At 54.8% G+C, this 21,325-nt stretch overlaps 6 protein-coding genes across 6 annotated transcripts; 4 read left to right on the top strand and 2 right to left on the bottom strand.

Annotated features, from left to right (window-relative positions):
- Positions 1–2,270: 2,270 nt before the first annotated feature.
- Positions 2,271–2,966, top strand: SPBR_05299 (uncharacterized protein; the record flags this gene model as incomplete). Its single annotated transcript, XM_040763576.1, has 1 exon — positions 2,271–2,966. One exon carries the CDS (start codon positions 2,271–2,273, stop codon positions 2,964–2,966), a length of 696 nt encoding a protein of 231 aa, XP_040615644.1.
- A 1,802-nt stretch (positions 2,967–4,768) lies between these two features.
- On the top strand, positions 4,769–5,663 carry SPBR_05218 (phosphomannomutase; the record flags this gene model as incomplete). The annotated part of the gene is made up of 2 exons (XM_040763495.1): positions 4,769–4,867; positions 4,956–5,663. 2 exons carry the CDS (start codon positions 4,769–4,771, stop codon positions 5,661–5,663), a joined length of 807 nt encoding a protein of 268 aa, XP_040615645.1.
- Positions 5,664–6,030: 367 nt separating this feature from the next.
- SPBR_04563 (uncharacterized protein) lies at positions 6,031–10,131 on the bottom strand (the record flags this gene model as incomplete). The annotated part of the gene is made up of 1 exon (XM_040762840.1): positions 6,031–10,131. The coding sequence occupies one exon, from the start codon at positions 10,129–10,131 to the stop codon at positions 6,031–6,033; it is 4,101 nt and encodes a 1,366-aa protein (XP_040615646.1).
- A 3,696-nt stretch (positions 10,132–13,827) lies between these two features.
- Positions 13,828–15,597, top strand: SPBR_04865 (MFS transporter Fmp42; the record flags this gene model as incomplete). The annotated part of the gene is made up of 1 exon (XM_040763142.1): positions 13,828–15,597. One exon carries the CDS (start codon positions 13,828–13,830, stop codon positions 15,595–15,597), a length of 1,770 nt encoding a protein of 589 aa, XP_040615647.1.
- Positions 15,598–16,018: 421 nt separating this feature from the next.
- On the bottom strand, positions 16,019–17,512 carry SPBR_04966 (histone deacetylase HOS2; the record flags this gene model as incomplete). Its single annotated transcript, XM_040763243.1, has 1 exon — positions 16,019–17,512. The coding sequence occupies one exon, from the start codon at positions 17,510–17,512 to the stop codon at positions 16,019–16,021; it is 1,494 nt and encodes a 497-aa protein (XP_040615648.1).
- Positions 17,513–19,061: 1,549 nt separating this feature from the next.
- On the top strand, positions 19,062–21,002 carry SPBR_04808 (phd finger domain protein; the record flags this gene model as incomplete). Its single annotated transcript, XM_040763085.1, has 1 exon — positions 19,062–21,002. One exon carries the CDS (start codon positions 19,062–19,064, stop codon positions 21,000–21,002), a length of 1,941 nt encoding a protein of 646 aa, XP_040615649.1.
- Positions 21,003–21,325: the final 323 nt, after the last annotated feature.

Here is a 21,325-nt window from a genome sequence, read left to right on the forward strand (position 1 = left end):
TTGTCTCCTCAGAAATAGGAAATGATGGGCTGCCTCGCTTCGAAAGCATCTCCGACAATCAGCACATCGAACCCACGCCAGGACAAATCCATGATAGCGTTGAGACCAATTTGTCGGCGTTTCCTCTGTTCATGTCTTGTTTGCACAGCCCACAGCCCCGCCATGCAAGCCCAAAGCTCCAAATAACAACAAAACTCTGTTTGGGAGGGCCGCCTGCCCAAACGCAGTATTCCACTTCCAACCCAAATCTCGCATTTTCAGCTAGCTTGTCCCGGGCTAAACCGGATACAGAGCTCGACCCTCTGGCTCGACTTGTCTCGGCGATGTGCCCCCCATCCGCCCCTCCTTTTGATGTTTACGTGTCGCCGTTGTCCAGCCACGTCCATGCCCATGAAGTGCTCTGGGCCGTCGTTAAGAACAGGACAAGACTCGAGAAGAGTGATACCAAATGAGAACGCTGCGCGAAACAGAGATCGCCCTTGACGCGTACGCATGCATACAAAAGATGCAAGCAAGAGTGGCCGGCGCCGTGATTTCGGCGTGCTACTCGACATGTCATGACCCCTCTTCCTCCCACAAGCATCAAACGATCCCCAATAGCGAAACCCAAGATACATCGCAGCATCGTCGTAAAGGTCCCCTGACCCAGTCCGCTAGCTCCAGCCCAAGCGCTGGGCTACAGAGCCACTAACACGACCCATGTGGACGTCGTTTTATGAAAAGTGAAGAATGGGACGACCGGGCCAGAGCCAGCTCCAAAGCCACAGGTGCTCAGCTACGATCCCCTGTTCTCTGTGCCCCTCGTCCGGTCACAATACGACCATGGACCCCGAGCTCCTGCGATCGTCCAGATGAAATAATAGAGGGGCAGAGGGGGTCGCTCCCGCGCCAAAAGTACACGACCGGCACCAGACCACAACGCCAGACCCTACCAAACCGGAGAGCTAAAGAGAAAGGCCCTCCACTAGTGGCCTATCCTCCTGAGGAAATAACACAAATTACTCCCAGGAACCATTTGCGCTGAAACGGTATTCGTTTGTCAGTCACCCACTATCTGGGGGAAGTAAGCACACTGCCATGTTGCTTCTCACGGCTACGTCGTACGATTGTGCGCTCAGTGTTCCGTGTTTCCCGCAACAAACCTACGCTTCAGCCGCAGGGAAGGACAAGCAAAGCTGAAAAATGCATTCTGCAAAGTGGAGGCCCAATTTGAGAAGCAGGGTTGCCCGCAGAAAGCAAGGTAGGGTGGCGAAGGTGTCACTTATCACGGAAACAACATCAATATCAATAATAAGACCAAAGTCAAAGAGTGAACGATGGAAAAAGGTTATGGCGCCAAGTGGCATGACGACAGCTCAACAGGGTCCAGGAACGCCCCATGTCCAGTGGTGGAAAACACGGCCTAGGCTAGCAGTGTACGCCGCGCCGAGGGAAGGAGTTGAGAACCTTTTTTTTATCCTTACGAGGCATGGATGAGGCGATGAGGTAGTGCATCTCGATCGCATGCGTGAAAGGGAAAAAAACCGCGAGAGCGAGTCCCGCCAGCCTCCGTGGAGGGGTAGCCGAGAGACGCGGAGGGAAAAGAGACGGGGCAGAGACAAGAAGCTAACGACGGCGACCAAGACATAAGAGGGTAAAGGAGAAAGTAGTACATGGACGAATGGTAGGGGTTTCGAGGCTACAAGAAGGCGTGAGTGATGTGTGTGTGTGTGTGGATATGTTGTCGTGCATGAGGCCTGGCCTTGGGGGGGTGCAAGTGCGAAAGTGCAGGTGCAAGTGTGCCCGCAAGTGTGATAGCCGCCAGAAGACACCAGAAGACTCTCAACGGTGGAGATCCCAGCCCTTTTTTGTCATTTTTGGCGTGCGTCCTTCGCCTCTCCAAAGGTAGCAAGCGCGCCCGACGGCGTGGCCGAAAGAGGCAGAAGACGGACAGAGGATGAGATGAGAAGCAAAAGAGAGCGGCAGGGTGGTTGGTGGAGGGTTGAAGACTGTGTTAGGTGGATGGGGAAAAGAAAGGATGGAGGGGGCCAAGCTCATGACAGCGAGTAGGGGGGATGAGGGATGAGGGATGAGCTATGTCAGAGGACGTGTGAGGTACTCGCATATATAAGAAGAGCTCCTTGTCCCGGCCTAGGACGAGGTCATCGTGACTCTTCGTTTTATTCTCTATCCCACAGCATATCTTCACTTTTCCACTCCAAACACTGAACCGGACCACACACTCTCTACCCTCCTTCAAGTTATCGCTCCCAATTTCACACTCATTCACAATGGATTTCTCCAAGATCACCTCCATGGCCGAGAGCGCCCTCAAGGGCAACTCGGACGATAACAACAACAACAACAACAACAACAACAACAACGGTGGTGACAACAACAACTCTGGCTCCGGCAATTGGGGTGAAGTTGGCCAGGCCGCCAAGCAGGCCTACAGCGACTACGAGTCCAAGGGCAACCTCGACTACAAGCAGCTCGGTAACGTTGTCAAGGACGCCGCCACGGCGTACAACTCCGAGTCCAACAAGAGCGACCTGGTCGGCATTGGCAAGAACATTGCCGCAGGCTTTTCTGGCCACGGCAGCAGCAACAACAGTAACAACAACAACAGCAACAACAACAACACCAACAACAACACCAACAACACCAACAACACCAACAACACCAACAACGACAACAACAACAACAACAACAACAACAACAACAACAACAACAACAACAGTAGCAGCAACTTCGGCGGCAACAACAACAACAACTCGAGCAACAACAACAACGACAACTTCAGCTCCAACAACAACTCGAACTCCAACTCGGACAACTTTGGCCGCAACAACAACAACAACAACAACTCGGACAACTACGGCTCCAACAACAACTCCAACTCGGACAACTTTGGCTCCAACAACAACTCGGACAACTACGGTTCGAACAACAACAACAGCAACGACAACAACGACAACAACTACTAAGCATCTCGTCAAGGACATTATGGTCTCTAGTGTTGAGTGAAAGCGTCTAAAGCAATATACCTCGTATTATAAAAGAGAGTCCATCGTCTTCAATATATACGTGACACAAATGTGTGTGACTTAAAGCATGTGGCCGCGCCTAAGCTGTGAATGCCAAAAACTCATATCAAGCAGGGAATTACGTCCGTACTCCGTAGAGGTTTTATCAATCCAGAAGGCCTTGCACCGTCAGATATTAGCGGTATGTTATCCTTGTCCTTCTTTTTACCGTACTTATATCCGATTCCATATAATAGCAGTCGCGTCATTCTCAACCGGTCCGTATAATTCATAACTTGCCTGCTTGCCGAGAGCTTTTGCTGGGGTCACTGGTCTAGAGCCGGCACCGCATTTATATGGTAGGGAGGGAGGTTGTCGACATTGAGGAATCTGTGGGTTTCTATGTTGGAGAGGTTGACTTCTTGAATAACTTTCTATTAACTGTGTTGCGTTTTGTTTTGATGAAAATGAAAATATTTTCAGAATTTTAATTGGTTTCGTTCCAAAAGGAGCCACTAAAATTAAAAGAAATATAAAGTAAGCGGCTATTATTGAAGATAAATAAAGTCTCGAAAAATCATATGCAAGGCTACCGGATGATACCTCCATGACCCTGACAGCCAACGACCGTCAGCCTCGCGGAAGTCGAGACACTCTGTTCTTTTCGGCGAGGCTGAGCATTTCGGAAATTTCATCTTACTATTTTGCAACATTGTGACGTCTTCAAACCGCCTCTTTTGCTTGGTTTCTTGGGCAACAATCATTTTAGCAAAAGACACTGATGACTCAAGCCGAGTATCCAATTTCAAAATGCCCGACGCAAATTGACGAAGGACACGACTTGGTGAAATTGAAATTGCAATTGGCATGGGGAAGAAGGCGCAGCAGCTCACATGGTCGCTCACGAAGAAACAACCGTGTCCTCTTTCACCTAATTGTCGATGACGTGAACGAAGCAGCTAGCATCAAAGATGGACACTGTCCTTTAACAAGGCTATGATGTGACGCAGAAACCAATGCCAACGTAATTAAATGTTTTTAAAAACGTCCGATGTCTATTAAATACGTTCCTGAAACGTGGCCGCCTCACGGCCCGCGATGCAACAGAATTGCACTGCCGTGATGATCCCATGTTTTTTGTTTTGAAACGAACAGCTCCCTGGAAGCTTGTGATTGGCCCCGCTGTAATAAGAAGCAAGCTCTTTTGTGTTCATTTGCAGCACTCAAAAACAGGGGCTCCATTGCGCGATAAGATAAGACCTTCTGGCCGCAAACAGCCCTGAACATTCCCCACGTGGCGGGGCAAGTCAGCGCCCCTCGCTCGCCCTTCCTACTGAGCAGAGAGAATGAGGCGGAACGTACTTCGTACAGAGGTGGTTGTACATGGTTTGTGCTTGCCTTGTCCATTGACCTTTCTGATTTCGTGGTTTCCTTTCTTGGGTAGCATTGTTATTTTTCTGATCAGCGAAGCTGTCCCAATTCAGACACATCACCTCCAATTGCTCCCTGACCGCTCCTTCTTGACTTTGTGTCAACACTTTCTCCTCCCATTGTAGCTTCCCCTTTCATTGCTGTCTCCTCCCATCTCCACTTTCTATACGTCGTATAAAGGGCCGAGACCACAGCTCCCCTCTTTTCTTGTCTCTTCGCTCGACTCCTCCTTTTCTCGATTGACCGCATCTCTCCACTCAAATAACAACATCAACCTTTCTGTTCCTCCCCATCCTCACATTTCACCACCACACACGTCACAAACAGCCACAATGCCTGATGCCAGCAGCTACCCCCCGCTCGCCGAGCGCCCGATCAAGAACACCGTTGTTCTGTTCGATGTCGACGGCACCCTGACACCGGCGCGTCTGGTGAGTCCTGACCTGCGCCCACAGACTCTCGAGAATGTCCCTTCCCCCCCAGGTCTCTTGACATACTAACGCCGTTTCCGGGTCCTAGCACGCCTCCAAGGAGATGCTCGACATCCTCCACCGCCTCCGTGAGAAGGTCGCCATTGGCTTCGTCGGCGGCAGTGACCTCGCCAAGCAGCAGGAGCAGCTCAGCACCCCCGACGTGCCCGTCACCGACCTCTTCGACTTTGCCTTCTCTGAGAACGGCCTGACCGCCTTCAAGTCCGGCAAGAGCCTGCCCTCCAACAGCTTCATCAAGTGGTTCGGCGAGGACCGCTACAAGGAGTTTGTCAAGTTTGTCCTGCACTACGTGGCCGACCTCGACATCCCCATCAAGCGCGGCACCTTTGTCGAGTTCCGCAACGGCATGGTCAACATCAGCCCCATCGGCCGTAACGCCACCACCGAGGAGCGTCTGGCCTTTGAGGCCTACGACAAGACGGCCGGCGTGCGCAAGGCCTTTGTGGAGGCGCTGCGCGACAAGTTTGGCCATCACGGCCTGACCTTCTCCATCGGTGGCCAGATCTCCTTTGACGTGTTCCCCACCGGCTGGGACAAGACGTACTGCCTGCGGCACCTGGAGGAAGACGCCAAGAAGCCCGGCGGCATCGAGTACACCACCGTGCACTTCTTTGGCGACAAGACGTTCGAGGGTGGTAACGACTACGAGATCTACACCGACAAGCGCACCACCGGCCACTCGGTCACCAACCCCCAGGACACCATCGACGAGCTCAAGAAGCTGTTTGACCTGTAAGGGGAGCAAGCGGCTTGCTTTTGGCGATAGATACAAAAAAATTAACGAGCGAGGACGGACATGGCCAAAAGCACTAGACGTTCTATTTAATGTGAAAGGTATTTATATATAAACAAAACAAATGACAGGCGTGACGATCAATCTTTGCGAACCGTAATTGGAAAGCATGAGTGAAAGTGGAGAAATATCATTGAACGACGAAATAAATTGAAAGCCAACATCTCGCAAAGACACACAAACAAGCGACGCGTAGATAGAAAAAAGGATCAGGCCAGCAAACAGACAAAAAGGACAGACATCCAAAATGAAATCCAAAACTAAAATCCAAGCACAGCTGCTTTGCATCCAGCACCTCCTTATCCATCCCTCAGTGGCCAAACTCGAGGTGTGGCACAATAACAGGTCCGTACTTTGTCGGCACGCTGCCGCCATCGCCCTGCACGACGTAGTCAACGGCTAGGCTGAGCTTGCTGAGACCCTGTTGCCCGTTGACGATGCTGGCCGCATAGGTGGTGCCGGCAATGGCCTCCGGGTCGAACGCAACAACGGCGAGGTAGTTGCGGCGGTTCATGAGCTTCTTGTACTCGCGCGGCTGGCCCGACGCATCGACCTGGAAGATCTCCATCATGTCCTCCTTGGTGTCCGACACCTCGTTGGTGGACATGTGCCCGTTGAGCGGCACGTACAGCAACTTGTTGTTGTGCAGCATTTTCAGCAAGTAGTTGCTTGAGGGCGCACCCACGACAGGCGACGTGATCAGCTGGTACATGGTCTTGTGGTCCGAAGGGTGCGACGGATCGTGTACGAGCCCGGCGCCACCGCAGTGCACGTCGCCCGACAAGAACGTCATGCGAATGCCCTTTTGCTGGGCAATACCCTGCAGCGTGCGAATCAGGTACGTGCGCTCCAAATCCTTGGACTCGTGCGTCCAGAGGTCGCGGAGCTCCTCCGAGATGCCAATGTCGCCAAAGTTGTTGAGATAGTTGCCCATCAGTCCGGACTTGCCAATGGCCTTCTTCACGGACGTGAAGCCCTGCTGGACGACCTCCTTGCCGCCCACAACACCCGCTACGGAGCTGGTGACCTTGCCCAGCAGGTTATACGTCGTGTTGACAGCCTTCTTGCCCGTCTGCAGAGTGTTGGCCAGCGTTTCGACGGTCTCCATGCGCGGGTAGACGACGGGCACAGAGACCATCCAGATGCAGTGCTGCACACTAGGTGGCAGCAGCGCAACCTTGGGGAACAGACCCTGGTATGTGGGACCAGCAAGCACACGCGTTTGCGTACGCTCCGAGCGGCAGTCGGGGCCGATAACAACCATGGCCGGACCCAGGTACTTGACGAAGTGCCAACCAGCGCCCGTAATTGTGAAGAGGTCTTGGTCTGTGTGAACGTTGCGCAGGATCTCAATGGTTGTGTGGTGCTGGAACAGCAGGTACATTTCGATGGCGATACGACCAATGTTCTTAAAAATGGCTGTCTGTTGCATATAGGCAGGGTATGAGCCGAAGCCATCAAAGATGTCGTGGTCGTTGACCTGCAGCACGTGCGGGATTTGTGCAAAGGCCTCGCGCAGGAACGGCTGGTCAAAGTGTGACGTGTAGTAGTGGAAGTACGCATGTGTCGTGTCCTCCTCGTGCCGTGCCGTCCACTGCACATTCTTGCGGTTCTCGCGGCCCGAGATGGCCAGCCACTGTTGTAGCAAAGGTACCTCGCGCCACAAGCGGTCTGCGTAGATCTGGTCACCCAGACCCAGCTGTACGTGAAAACCACCACACTCAACGTTCTTCTGTAGCACATCCTTCCACATAAAGTCAACACCGCCCAGCTTGTTGCGGTCGGCCTGCGACGTCAGAGGGGAGAAGTCATTGCCCGAGTGGGCCAGGAAGCGCCACCCTTGTTCGTGACGTCCGGCAACAACGAACTCGTAGCGCGTGCAACCGAGGTGCGATGTCACGGCATACGTCCAGCGCTCAGTTCCAGCCTCGCTCATCTGCAGGTCAATGTCGTACTTGTAGAAGTTCCAGCGCTGGTGCGTGTATATGGTGTAGGGGATGAGCTGCCGCGGGTTTGGCGACAGGTCGACGCTCTGGTGGATGTGAATCGTCGGCGGCTGGGGCCCGTCGGTCACAATCATAATGCTACCAAGCCAGATACCCTTCTCGACATCCATGTTCACGTAACGTAGGTAGGGGCCAAAGTACACGCCGTTGGTGGGTGAGATCTTGTACATGTCGACACCGGCACTGGGTGGAGGACCCATGAATCCGGTTGCCGTGGAATTGGCCATACTCGTAATGCTTTCAGCGTAGCCAGGCGTGGGCGGGTACATGGGCGAGGCCAACGACTGCTTCATGAACGGCGAGCCCAATGGATTACCGTATGTAGAGGTGGCTGGCGAGAGCGGTGTAGCATCATGGTTGAGCGGCGTCGGACCTTTGGGGAACTCCCACTGCGTTGCCTGCGTGGCCAGGTGGATGTAGTAGTACTGGCCGGAGTTCTGGTCCAGGTGCGAGATCCAGCCCTCGGGCAGCGGCGGCGGCGAAACCGGGCTTTGCACAGACAAGGAGTGGGACAAAGGTGGCTTACCACCGTTGGATAAGACGCTCTCCGGCCGCTGATCATTGGCAAAGGCGGGATGGTTCGCGTTCATGCCCACAGGAGAGGCCAAAGGATTGCCAGCGGCAGCACCAGCGGCAGATGCCTTTTCGTTTCCGTATGGATGGTGAGGGACAGTTGCAGCAGCAGTCGTCGGCTGCTGTTGTGGCAGCTGTTGTGATTGCTGGGGTTGACCGGGCTGGTTCACCGTGGCGAATCCCGCAGCAGCAGTGGCGGCCGCCATAGCAGCGGCAGCCGAGTTCGATACCGCTGGGGGCTGTTGGGCATAGCCACCTGACAGTGCCGGGTGTTGGCCCAGGTTCTGCTGAGCCGGTTGAGCCTGACCTTGAGGTTGACTTTGGGGCTGACCCGAAGCCGGGATATTGGCCGCCGCACCCTGTTGCTGTTTCTCCTTGGGGTAGCCAGAAGCGGCTCCACTGGGGTTGACGCTCGTGTACGCCGGAGGTGGTGTGGATGCCTGCATGCGCTGGAAGTCTTGCTCTAAGACGCTAACCTGGAGACTGGGGTTGGCCGAGTTGGCGTTACTGGCTGCGGCTGACGTGGAACCAGGTGGTGCAGGAGATGAAGCAGCAGCTGCAGCCGCAGCTCCAGTGCCAGCACCGGCACTGGCCGCACCAGAAAATGCTGGGTGCCAGGGGAGCTGCTGCTGTGCACCAGCAGTGGAAGTGCTGCTCGGTGGTGGTGGGTTTTGGACCGGGTTGGTGCCCTGGTAGACCGTGGGCGGACCATGAGGCTGATTGTCAGGCTGCTCGGTTGGGGTCCATGGACGCGGTGCTGCGGCTTGTTGCTGGGCATGAGTTGGCGGGCTGCCGTATTGCGCCAGACGTTGGGCTGCAGCCGCACTCGGGGTTTGAAAGCTGCTTAGGGTTGCCGTGCCGGAGATCCCAGCAGCCGCATAGCGGGCCTCGATGTCGCTGCTAGGAATGCTGCCCGGCTCTACAATGGGCGTCTCTGGCGGCGGAGGCGATCCACGGCTAGCCCGAGTTGTTGAAGTAGATGCCGTTGAAGCGAATCGGTTCATGCCACCGCCACCGCTGTTACCACTGGGCGAGTCGCTCAGCTGTACAGGTTTGAGCGTGTCAGAACCGGCCCGCGCCGGCCGGTATGGATTGACATGGTCCGGGGGGGCAGCAGTAGCCAAAACGCCGGCACCGCCCGAGGAAGACGAGGTAGTTGAAGAGGCAGTGGAACCGTTGGGAGGAGGGTGATAGTAGGACTTGGGTGGGTAGCTGGCGACAGCTGGTTTCTGTTGCTGCTGCTGCTGTTGCTGCGATGGCCGTGCTGCAGGTTGCGAAATAGGCTTGGCAAAGAAGTCGTCGTTGTCGGTCGGGCTTGAAGGAGACAAAGACGTGGGGATGTTGCCCCGCCGCTCGGCCAAGCCCGGTTTCTTGCCACTGACGGGACTCATTCCCAGTCGCGGCGACGTGTCATTGTATGTGTCATTGTAGTTGCTGCCCGTGGTGTTTGTGTTGATGTGAGGCCGCCCGTCGGGGTATGGGGGACGGGGCTTGTGGACATTGGATGCTGCCTGCGGGATAATCGGGTCATCGTCGACGGGGTATGGGAGAGGATTGGCAGAGCTTGATGCACCTGGCGGTAGAGGAAACGACGGCCGCGAGGCGACAGGCGCAGTAGCCGGGCTAGCCGAAGAAGTGCTTCCTGGCGGCGGCGGGTATCTGAAACGCTCCGATCCGGAGAAGTCGCCGCCACCGGCACTTGTAGCGGAGTAAGGGTTTGGGCTCTGTGGTTTAAAAATTCGCAACGGCTCAACAGTTGGGCTGTCGCAGTCATCTGAAGGCCGGCTCATGAAGAGCTCAGAATCAGGGATGCCACGCGATCGTTCTGCCATGACGTGGACGATGTTGAGAAATCAAGGGACAGAGTCTCTGCTTTCCTTTCCTAACTTTTCCCCCTTTATTCTGCTTTTTCTCCTGCACTTCCCTGGATGATGAAGCTGCACGGTTTACTGCGTCTGTTGAACTCTTGCGCAACTGGTGAAGGTTGGGCAATGGAGGGGGAGGACGGGGAGGGGACGAGAAGTGCGCGCAAAGCACCAGGCTGACAGTGGGTCGTTTCCGAGTTGTGGAAGTTAGGCCAGGCTGTGACACAAAGGTACGTGACGTTTGAAATCGGCGAAAATAAACAAAACACGAGCTTCTATGCAGAGAAACTTTCAAGATTTCCAAAGTTGAACAAGACAAACGAGGTTCACAATGAGATGTAAGGAAACTAAGAAAGACAGAAAATAAAAACGCCAAAAAGCTGGACGCGGTGGGATCGATATGCGGCCAGATGGGCGGCCAGGCAATGCTGCGAAGGAGCCGGGATCGAAAGGAGGGGGCGGAAAGGGAAAGGGGGGTAGTGAGTGGAACGTCAATAAAGAAAACACCGTGGGATAGCTCCAACCGCACGTCAGGGGGGTTTAACCAGGACAAGATAGGGAGGGTCGAGGGTTCAGCCGTCTACTAGGCAAGTTTAGCGGCGGCAATGATGGTGCGAAGAGCAGAAAAAGCTGAAGGGCAATTTTTGGCTTCCGCTGCTTGACCTCCCCAAACATTCACTCTAGCCGCCCAGGGTTCCGTAGGACATCAGTTATGACGAGGCCATATGGGGCACTATGAAGCCAGACGAAGAGGCCACCTGTATCGAGTTGGGCTGTGTGTTCTTGTCTTTCTTGCACCCGTCCTCCCGCTGGGCACAACATCCCATCGTCCATGCTTGGCGGGAAGACCTGGTTCGAAGGTAGTTGATTGGCTGTTTGAGCTGGGCGCTTACGATGCAGAACGAAACGGATGGCACCACAGTAGTGGAGGAGGAAACGTGAGGGTGACCAGAACCACAGCGAAATGAAGGCCGGGGTTTTGCGTTGGCTTGACCAGTCCTTTGTCGCTCGGGCTGTAGCGTGGGCGCTTGCAAGAGTGGACAAGCCCAGGCAATGTGCATTGGATTGTGATTGGCTTCCGCTTTTGACTTTCTAGTCTTGGAGTCGTGAGATTGGCAAGCTGTCCATGCTAACAAGACCGGCAGCTAAAGGCCTCTCTCTGTCTGCCTGATTTCCACTCCCTGCTCAAGACTACCAGCGCTGTACCGTTTGAGAGAGTCCACATAAGACGTCCGTGCTGGTCAACCATACAATTTCCTCCAGAGCAGCACGCTTGAAGAGAACGATGCCTAGCTTTGGCGCCCGGGTTAGTCAATGCCGATCTCGAAGAAAATGCGCATCAAGAGCCATTGTAGCTTCTTTTCGAGGCAATTTCAGTATAATAGTAGGACAGCACAGAGGATACAGCTGTCGTCAATGGAGACAGGGCGGCTACCGTCGTGATAGCTTTGCTGTCCCCATTGTATTGTAACTTCCCTGCAAAGGACCCAGCTCCTTGCTCTTGCCCGGCTAATGTCACACAAAGCGATAATGACACTGGCATGTGGACTCGACACCTGGATGACATACTTCCATTGCTGGCGCGCAATGGGAGCCGTATTAATGCCGTTGTGTCCACTCTGCAGCCCGGCCTGTGGCGCACATCAACGAGCTGAGGCCAACATGGGGATTGCCATGTCAATGTCGCTGGTGAGGACGCCGACTAGTGGCCTGCCTTTTAGCTTGAAGAGTATCCAGAAGCTATTCAGACCTTTCATTCGCATTTTCATTGGAAATGTCCATTTCAGTCGGGATGATGCCGACGTTTCGGTAGATCTGTAGTGGTGAGCGTTTTGTAAATGACGAAAGGCTGGATTTCGAGTCCGCGACCGTAGTCGGACAGTGCCGCTAAGCCTACCAGTAAATTTGTCTAGGTGTGCGTATTGTTGCAGAATGGAGACCACATTGTCCACACAACTTCATGAAAGTGAGGAGTGAAAATTCCGACGTCGATGTCGGAGAATTGAAAGCAAAGATGGAAGTAAGAGGAAACTTTCAAGAAGAGGGAAGGAGATGGGAAAAAACGTGCCCCTTTTTCAATGTTTACGATGCTAAATGTAGAAGGCACTAAGGTGGTCCCTTCCTTTGTCCGTTCATAACGACTTGATGACTGAGCATTCCCGCATCGGGCAGTCACGATTTACAGTCATTCATCACATAAATTAGGCAGGACCAACTGTTGCTCTGTATATGCCGTGGTTTGGAAAGAAGCTTCGGCCGTTCGGTCGTTCAGCCAGCAGCGTGGCGCCAGCGAAAGTAAAATGTGCGCATTTAATTCGAAATCTGGATTACGTTGGCTGCGTTGATGAAAATCACAGGTCGCGTATGTCTCAGTCATAAAAAGCATCCTACCTTAGTGCAGCCTCGTTGCATTAAAGCCAACATGAATGGTAGAGACGAACGTTGACAAAACATATTCATATTGCTTCTGAAGGCTGTGGATGACTGTACGACGTACTCCACAGTAACCTTGTCTCCTTCTCACGTTCGCGTGGTGCATTGGGCGGCGCTCTGAGGACCGGCACAGTAAGACTTGTGATGTATACGCTGTCTGCGGAATACTCTATGGATGACACCGTAGTGACGAGGCTGGCAGCAGCGCTGATGACTGCGAAAATAGCGCTGGGAGTTTTGTCGCCTATATCAACCACACAAACCAGATCAAAGAATAAATGACGAAAAATGAAATCAAATAAATCAATCAAAATTTCCGCGGCAATAGAGAAGCATTATATTGATTGTGAAGAGTGTTCGATCTCAACAAATCACATATCATGGCTGTTTCCCGTTGACAAAATGCTATGTGTGGGATTGATAGGCGGGAGCATCCAGATCTGGGGAAAGTCCATGTCTCGTCATAGATCTCTCGCATCTTTACGTATATGGATTGGCCGCCCATTATCTTCGGCCAATACCAGGACAGCATTTTCAAGGTCGTGGTGGCCTCGACGGGCTAGAGTGGAGAACTGGCCGCCTAATCTGGTCCGCGGTTCGCGCTAGAGACTCGAGGTTATGCTCAAGTCTTGGAAAACGGCCCAGACATACAGAAGCTCTTATCTTTCTCCTCATTGACGCAAGACGACCCTGAAAATGAATGTTTGACGATAGCAAAGCCGTTATCCTCTTCCCGTGTCATCGAGCGAGTGACAGCAAGCTTAAGACGAGCTGCTATTTGCAGTATACGATTAGCAGGCAATAAGGACAACCAGGTGACTGTTGGTGCTTCAAGCGATTATCTGAACAGACTGCACATGGCACAAGTGCTAGATAGTACTTAGTGCTTGTAGGTGAGAGAGGACGTCGGTTCTGAGAAAAGAACAGCTTTTGCTGACGTCCGGGATTTTTTTTTCTTCTGTTGCATTGTCCCTTTCCCTTCCTGCCTCGTCGGGCGCACTTACCACTTCATTCCCTATCCTCATATCTTCCTTCCCTCCTTCGTATTTTGGGTCCTGTTCACCTCCTCCAGAGGAGACTGTCCGTACCTTCCGTCCCCTGATATTTATCATTCCTCTCCTCCTCCCCTCCTCCCCTCCTCCTTCTCGGCATCAAGTCCATCTCTCGATACATCGGACCGCCGCCTCGACTCGTTGTCATCCACGCCAGAGACAGTTCCAACCAGCCAGCATGTCTCTCAACCGCGTAGCTTCATTGGAGTCCTTTTCCTTCGTACCGGCTGAATCGAGCTCCCGGCTGCACTCTCGACGCTCCTCCGACGCCTCCATCTCCGTCCGCTCCCGCAAGCTGAGCTTCAACCCGCTGCCCGACGAGTGGGATCCCATTAACGAGCGTGCCGACAACATCCAGGCCGTCGGTGCCTTTGAGGTGCCCAAGTGGAAACGCGTTGTCCAGGTCTTTGCTACTGTGGTCTACTGCTTACTTGCCTCGGGCATCGTCTTTGGCTATGCCGCCATCAAGCCCGTGTTAAAAAAAGAAGGCGCCTACCGGGATGTCTGCGTTGCCTCAGCTGGGGCCTCCTCCTTGGCGACCGCCGCCGACGCCGATGCCGACATTGATACTTGCGTCGAGATCCACCTCAACTTTATGTTCACTACCGCCGCTGTTGGCACCAATGTCGCCGCCCTGCCCATTGGTGCAATCCTCGACCACTACGGCCCCCGTGTCTGCGGTTTGATGGGCGCCGGCTTTTTGGGCGCCGGAGCTTTGCTGCTTGCCTATGCCGCCGATGTGCCCTTTGATGGCTTCTTGTTGGGCTATTTGCTGCTGGCCGTCGGTGGCCCCTTCACCTACATTTCGAGTTTCCAGCTGTCCAACGCCTTCCCGCGCCACTCGGGCCTCATCTTGGCCCTGCTAACTGGCGCTTTTGACGCCTCGAGTGCGCTGTTCTTGGTATACCGCATCCTCTTCGAAAAAGCCGACGGTGCCTTTGGCCACCAAAAGTTTTTCCTGCTCTACCTCGTCGTGCCTGTTGTCATTGTCGTGCTGCAGCTCACGCTGATGCCGCGCCAGTCCTACAAGACCGTGGGCGAGCTCATTGAGCAGATCGACGCGCCGCTCTTGAGCGACCTCGAGGGGCCGCATTTGACGGGCCACACCACCAACCAGGCCAGCCAGCAGTACCGCGACGACCAAGTCGACGAGAATACCGCGCTCCTCCAAGAAGAGGCGCGCGCCCATCGCGAGGCCGTCGTCGCCGACATTGAAGAGCTGCTGGGCTCGGAGCGTGCCGACAAGCAGGCCAGCCGGGAGGTGACCAAGAACGAGATTTCGGGCGTCTGGGGCGCCATGCACGGCAACAGTGCGCTCGAGCAGATCCGCTCGCCCTGGTTTATTCTCATCTGCCTGTTCACCGTCGTGCAAATGACGCGCATCAACTACTTTGTCGCCACCATCCGCCCGCAGTACGAGGCCCTGCTCGGCTCACACGAGGCCGCCGTCGCCATCAATAACTTTTTCGACCTGGCCCTGCCGCTGGGTGGCCTCATATCGATTCCTTTCATTGGTATCTTCCTCGACCACAACAGCACCGTCGCAGTTCTGACTGTGCTCGCCGTCGTTGCCACGACCATTGGCGTCTTTGGTATCATCCCAAGGACATGGGCCGCCTACGCCAACGTCAGTCTTTTTGTGTTGTACCGCCCCTTTTATTACACATCCGTCTCCGACTACAGCGCCAAAGTATTTGGCTTCCGTACCTTTGGCACTGTCTACGGCACCATCATCTGCCTGTCGGGTCTCTTCAACTTCTCCCAATCGGGGCTCGACTACCTTTTCCATAAGGTCTTCGACGGCAATCCCGTTCCCGTCAACATAATCCTGCTGGTCCTGGGTCTGATTATTGGTACTTTCCTCGTCGCCTTCGTAGGCGTCCAGTCACGGGGCATTAAGCGCAAGCTGCTTGAGCAAGAGGCGGAGAATGCCTTTTTGAGCGAGTAGAAACCTGCTCGATTTTAGCAGCGAGCTGGACGAGGCCTTGCGAAATGATGGATATGGTAGAGCTTCAAAGATTGTTATGGGATCTGTCACACGCTGTTATGTTGCCTTTGTTATTATTATTTGTTGTTGTCGTGGCATATTGCCATCTACGTTATGTTACTTTCCATCGCCTGGGCGTTACGACATCGCGTGCATTTTTGAAGAGGCGCAATTTGGGATAAAATCAAATTATATATGAAACCAAACATAAATATCTTTAAACGTAAACCGAGTAAGAGCCATTTTTTTGCAAAACCACGCCGTCTCACCCAAACACCGTTTCAAAAAATCGAAATCAAAAAGAAGCTAGAAAAGCCAACCCAAAATAAGAAAAACAAACAAGAGTAACCAAAAAGCTAGGTAGACAACCCCATGCCCCCCTTTAATGCTCCATGGCAACACCAAGACCCTCTTCCTTGGTCTTGCGTAGGGTCTCGTCCTTGGACTCGGCCTCCTCGCGCAGCATCTCATCCACCTCTTGGCGGATGCCGCCCAAGTCTGGCGGGATCTCACGCATTTGTACACTAGGCGCATGCTGCACAAACCGCAGCTGCTCATGAACGTGCTGAACGATCTCCTGGATGCGTTTCTGGGGGTTCTTGTTCTGCCGCGGCTCGCCGACAATCTGCTCGAGCGTGGGCAGCAGCTCTTCTTGCCGGAAGTGGTCGCGCCAGGGCGTGTGCGTCGGAATCACCGGATCAATCTTGTCCTCGCACTGCAGCGCAATGGCCGTCTCCCACGACCACGCGCGCGCCACGTTGCGCGGCGTGTAGCCGCCGCCGCCAAACAGAATCATGGGCAGGCCCAGCTTCTTGCAAAACGCCACGCACTGCCCGTGGCCCTGTACCTGCAGGTTGAAGCGGCCCAGCCGGTCGCCGGCGAGGGAGTCGGCGCCGCACTGCAGGGCAATCGCGCTTGGCCGGAACGTCTCAACGATCTTGCTAATCACGCTGTCAAACAGCCAGGCGTATTGCTCGTCCGTGATGCCGTCGTTGAGCGGCACATTGATCGCGTGGTGCGCGCCGGCATTGAACTCGTTTTTGGGTCCGTTGTCGTCGAGGGCACCGGTGCCCGGGAAGAAGTTGATGGGGTCGTACTTGTGGAAAGAGCACGTCATGACGCGGTCTGTTGAGAAAAAGGCCTCTTCCACGCCGTCGCCGTGGTGCACATCAATGTCAATGTACAGAACGCGCGGATAGCAGCGCAACAGCTGCAGGATCGCCAGCACAATATCGTTGATGTAGCAGAACCCAGACGCCTCGGCCTTCTTGGCGTGGTGGAGGCCACCACCCCAGCTGATGGCGATGTCGGCCTCGCGATTGCACACTTTACGCGCTGCGTCCAGCGAGCCACCTGCAGACATGGAGCAGTAATCGTAGAGACCCTCAAACAGCGGACAGTCCGAGCCGCCAAGGTTGAACTTGAGGTCCGGCGGATTCGTGCTATCGAGATCGCGCGGCACCGGTTCGGGCAGCACCGTACCCAGGTAGTCCAGGTAGTCGTCGGAGTGAAAGCTGTTTAGCTCTTCAAAGGTGGCCGCGCGCGCAATGTAGTTGTCCATCGCAAAAGGCATGCCGTAGGACATGATCAGACTCTTGGACAGCGTCAACCGCCACGGCTTCATTGGGTGCGTTTGGCCAAAGTGGTGCTTCTCCATCTCTGGGTTCGTGTGGAACGTGACGTTGTAGCCCTTTGGGCGCACGATGCCGTACTGCTGCGCCGCCTTCTTCACTTTCGCGAGGTACGCCGCATTGTCCAGCTCGCTGGCGCTTCCGAGCGGCTCGTACTCTTCAACAACGGTGGGCTCGGCGTCGACATGGTGAGGTATGTAGTTTGGCCGCGGTACGCGGTACCGGTAGTTGTCGATGTCTGTCATGCCGGCGGCCGCTTCCGTTGTTCGTCATGCATGCAGCGCAGCCAAGATCCGTGACGGAGGCCAGCAGGGCCCTTGTGCAAGTCGATTAACAACCAGACGAACAGAACATACAAACAGGGATTGCGGCCTTCGTTCGTACGATGTACGGGACTAAAGTGTCCTTTGTTGTGTTTGTGAAATAGGCTGGATATCAAAAGTATGTAAAAGAACGTGTCGTCTGTTGCGACATGTCGGGTGACTTGAAATGCGATGATGAAGGCGGACGTTGAACTGAGCAATCACAATTCAGAGAGAATACCCTTTTGTGGCAAAGCAGTCGCAGCTCATGTCGACCAGTTGCCGCCACTTAGGGCGCTAGTCCATTTCTGGGGAAGTGCAGCAGCGTTGGCGACTCTGATACAGCCATAAAAATCGCACTATCCGATCCGAAAAGGCTGAAACTTTTTCCCTAGCCGACTTGCATCGCGCTTCCTCTTGTGAATGACGAGTTCTCACTGATTGCGCCCGTTCGCCCCTTCCCCGACGTTTCGATATCCATCTGCAATATTCTATTTCTCCCCTTGTCTGTCGCTCCTACCTCTTTCAAGATCCTTCTTTTCATACCAAACTTGGTTCCTTCCTTTATTTTTTTGTTGTAGCGGTTGCCGGCTGTCCCGCGCCTTCTCTCTGTTGCCTGGATTGCCCCATACACATATTCGCACAACCGGACGTCTCTTTCTCGCCTTGCTCTTTCCCTCTCTCCACCAATATCTCATCATCCTCTCTCCAGTTCACACTGTCGTCCTTTTGCGACTTATTTATCTCGAGGTGCCACAAAGATTACGATCTCCAAGCGACAAGGGTCCAGACTGACTCTCTCAGCACCCACCCTCCCGCAGCGGACAGCCGCAACATCTGAGTCGGGGCCACAAGCCTGGCTGCACCTATTTTTCGGCGGGCCCTCTTTCCTTTTCCGTCCACGCTCTGTCTAGCGTGCCTTCCTTGCCAACCCAACGCAGCAAGGCCGGCTCTAGATTCACATTGTAAAAAAATCACAACATAGCAGACGGGAGGTAAGCTACGACACTCATTATCCACTGACTTCCACTACTTTTTATGGGCGTTCCTGCCTCCTGCCACCACCATTCCCGCCTGCCTCAACGGCGTATTCTATGGCATTTCCCCATCTGTAAAAACACTTGTTCCACTTGATCTCTCCCATTCACCTCATTTCCAAAATTCGCAACATACACATTGTCATTTCACATTCGTTGTCATTTCACAGCCCTTTGCATTTCAATTTTGGAGGGCAGCCAGCCTGTTTTTTGGTGTATTTTTTGTTGCTTGTTCGACAGTGTGCGAGTTTTGCGCATTGAAGCATCTGCATATTCGCGAGTGCTTCTTCCCATCACCACACTCTGCAGTTTTTTTTTCGTCTCCAGCACGCGCACCGCCCTTTCCATGGTCTCGTCAGGCGTAGACCGGCGCGCCTTTCCCTCTCGTTGCTCAGAGTCGCCGTCCGCGGCACCCTGCCCTTCCATTGCCCCGTCTGTGTTGACACGTTATTACCATGCCTAGAGACGACCTCTCCATCGACTTTGTTAAGAGAATGCCGCCCGGCGGCGAGGCGCTCGACCCAGCGCTCATCCTGGACGACTGGATCAATAGGGTTCAGAACCTGCCGGAGGAGATCCGCTTCCTCCAGGACGAGATTGCCGACAAAGACCGCCAGTACAACGAATGCATCCGCATCATCGAAGAGCGCGATGGCCGCATCCAAAAATTCATAAAGGCGAACAGCAGTCACGACCACAACCCAAGAGAAGAGGGCTACCGTAAGACGATTATAGAGAACTTCAAGAAGGCCGAGGTGCTGGCCGACGAGAAACTGGCCCTGTCGCAAAAGATGCGGACCATCATGGACCGCCATATGCGCCAGCTTGACATGCAAATAAAGCAGCTCTACGATCGCAGCGAGCCCGGCTTTACCGACCCCGACGAACTTCCCTCCCTCCTACGACCGAGCGCTGCGAACAAATCGGCAGCGGCGTCCGCACGCGCCTCTGCTGCCGCGTCGTCCTCTCTCCCAGCAGCATCTGTTAGCGACATGATTAAGAACGCCACCAAAGCCGCCGCCGGGTCCGCGTCTCTGAATGGTGGCGGCGCTGGAAACACGGTGCTTGCGGTGGGAGGTGGTCGTGGCGCCGGCAATGCACAGGCCCGCCAGGCTCAGGCTCAGGCTCAGCAGGGGCACTCATCGTCGGCGCCCGCTAGCCCCGCAGCATCGATGATTCTGGGCCGGCAGGCGCGTGAGAGCTCTGCCGGCCCAGGTACGGCCCCGGGCAAACGTGGACCGCGCGCGGGCAGCTCACTCGCCAATATCCCGCCAGCCTCCAGCGGGCTTGCGCGGCACTCGTCCTTGGGACCTGGAACACCAAAGTCTCACCACGCAGGCGCTGGCGGCGTCCAACGAGCTGGAAGCGCCGGACCACGTGCAATCGCAAAAGGCGCTGGCATTGGGCCGGGGCGTAAAGGGAGCACGCCGGCGGTCAACGGCTCGGCAGGCGCTGCGGCAGGACCCGAGAAGGGATCTGGTTCTGGGCGCAAAAAGGGCACCACAGGAACGAACACACCGACCACCAAGACGTCGCTATCACGCGTCAAGCGACCCGCCAAGGCCTCAGCCGCATCTTCGACAGCGGACGAATCCGAACTTTCCGACGCGAGCTCCAGCGACGATTCCGACGTCTCATCACGACATGCCACACCGACGCGCGGCTCCTCACAAGTTGGCTCCAGCTCCAACGCTGGGTCGGCTGCGAACGGGAATGGCGCCAGTAGCAACGGCAATGGTGCAGGAAACAAGGAAGCAGGCGCGTCGCAGCCGTTGGTCAAGCGCGAAAAGGACAACAGCAGTGGCATTTCCAGTGGCGTGGGCAACGCATCTGGCAATGCGGGCGGACAGTCCGGGCCCGGTAGTGGACCTGGCGGACCTGGTCGCGGTGGTGTTAATAAGCACCGGGCCGGTGACAAGCCGGGCGGCCGTGGTGTGGCCAAGGGCGCACCCTCAAGTGACGACCGGATGGACATCGATGACGAGGAAGCTGGTGATGACAACAAATACTGCTTGTGTCAGAACGTAAGCTTTGGCGACATGGTGGCGTGCGACAACGAGGACTGTCCATTTGAGTGGTTCCATTGGACGTGCGTGGGCCTCAAGAGCGAGCCCAACGGGACCTGGTACTGCCCGGTATGCACCGAAAAGAAGAACAAGGCCGCCGGCGGCGGCGAAGGCCGCATTGTAGTTGGGACTGGCGGCCAGCACGCGAGCCGCTCAGGCAGCGGCCCAAATAAGGCCGACGCTGGTGGCAACGGTGGTGCGAATGGCAGCAGCGGCCCTGGCTCTGGTGGCGGCGCCACTGCTTCTGCGGGCAATGCCGCTGGCACACCGACGAGCGAAGGCAGTGCCGCTGACCGAGCGACACCGGCAGCCACAAAAAAGGGCAAATAGGGACGGCCCCCTTACAGACAACTGTCCCGTGAACTCGTCATGGCACAATCGGCTGCCTTGGCAATACGGCTTTCTCCGCCAAGACGCCCGCGACTGTCGACCGTTCCGTCGAACCCGGATGCTATGAACGTAATGCCGGATCGGGAACCCACTGACGAAAATGAACGGAACCCAAACTAACAACGACCGGGCAATAGGAAGGGCGATTGATAAAAACGAGAAAATATCATGATCAGTACAGCCACTGTACCTTTATGCCTTATGCCCCCCAAAAGTTAAAATAATGAATATATTGATACCCAACCCATTTTGAACGTTTCCTG

This window comes from Sporothrix brasiliensis (assembly GCF_000820605.1).
Source record: "Sporothrix brasiliensis 5110 chromosome Unknown Cont21, whole genome shotgun sequence".
In the NCBI taxonomy this organism is placed as follows: domain Eukaryota; kingdom Fungi; phylum Ascomycota; class Sordariomycetes; order Ophiostomatales; family Ophiostomataceae; genus Sporothrix; species Sporothrix brasiliensis.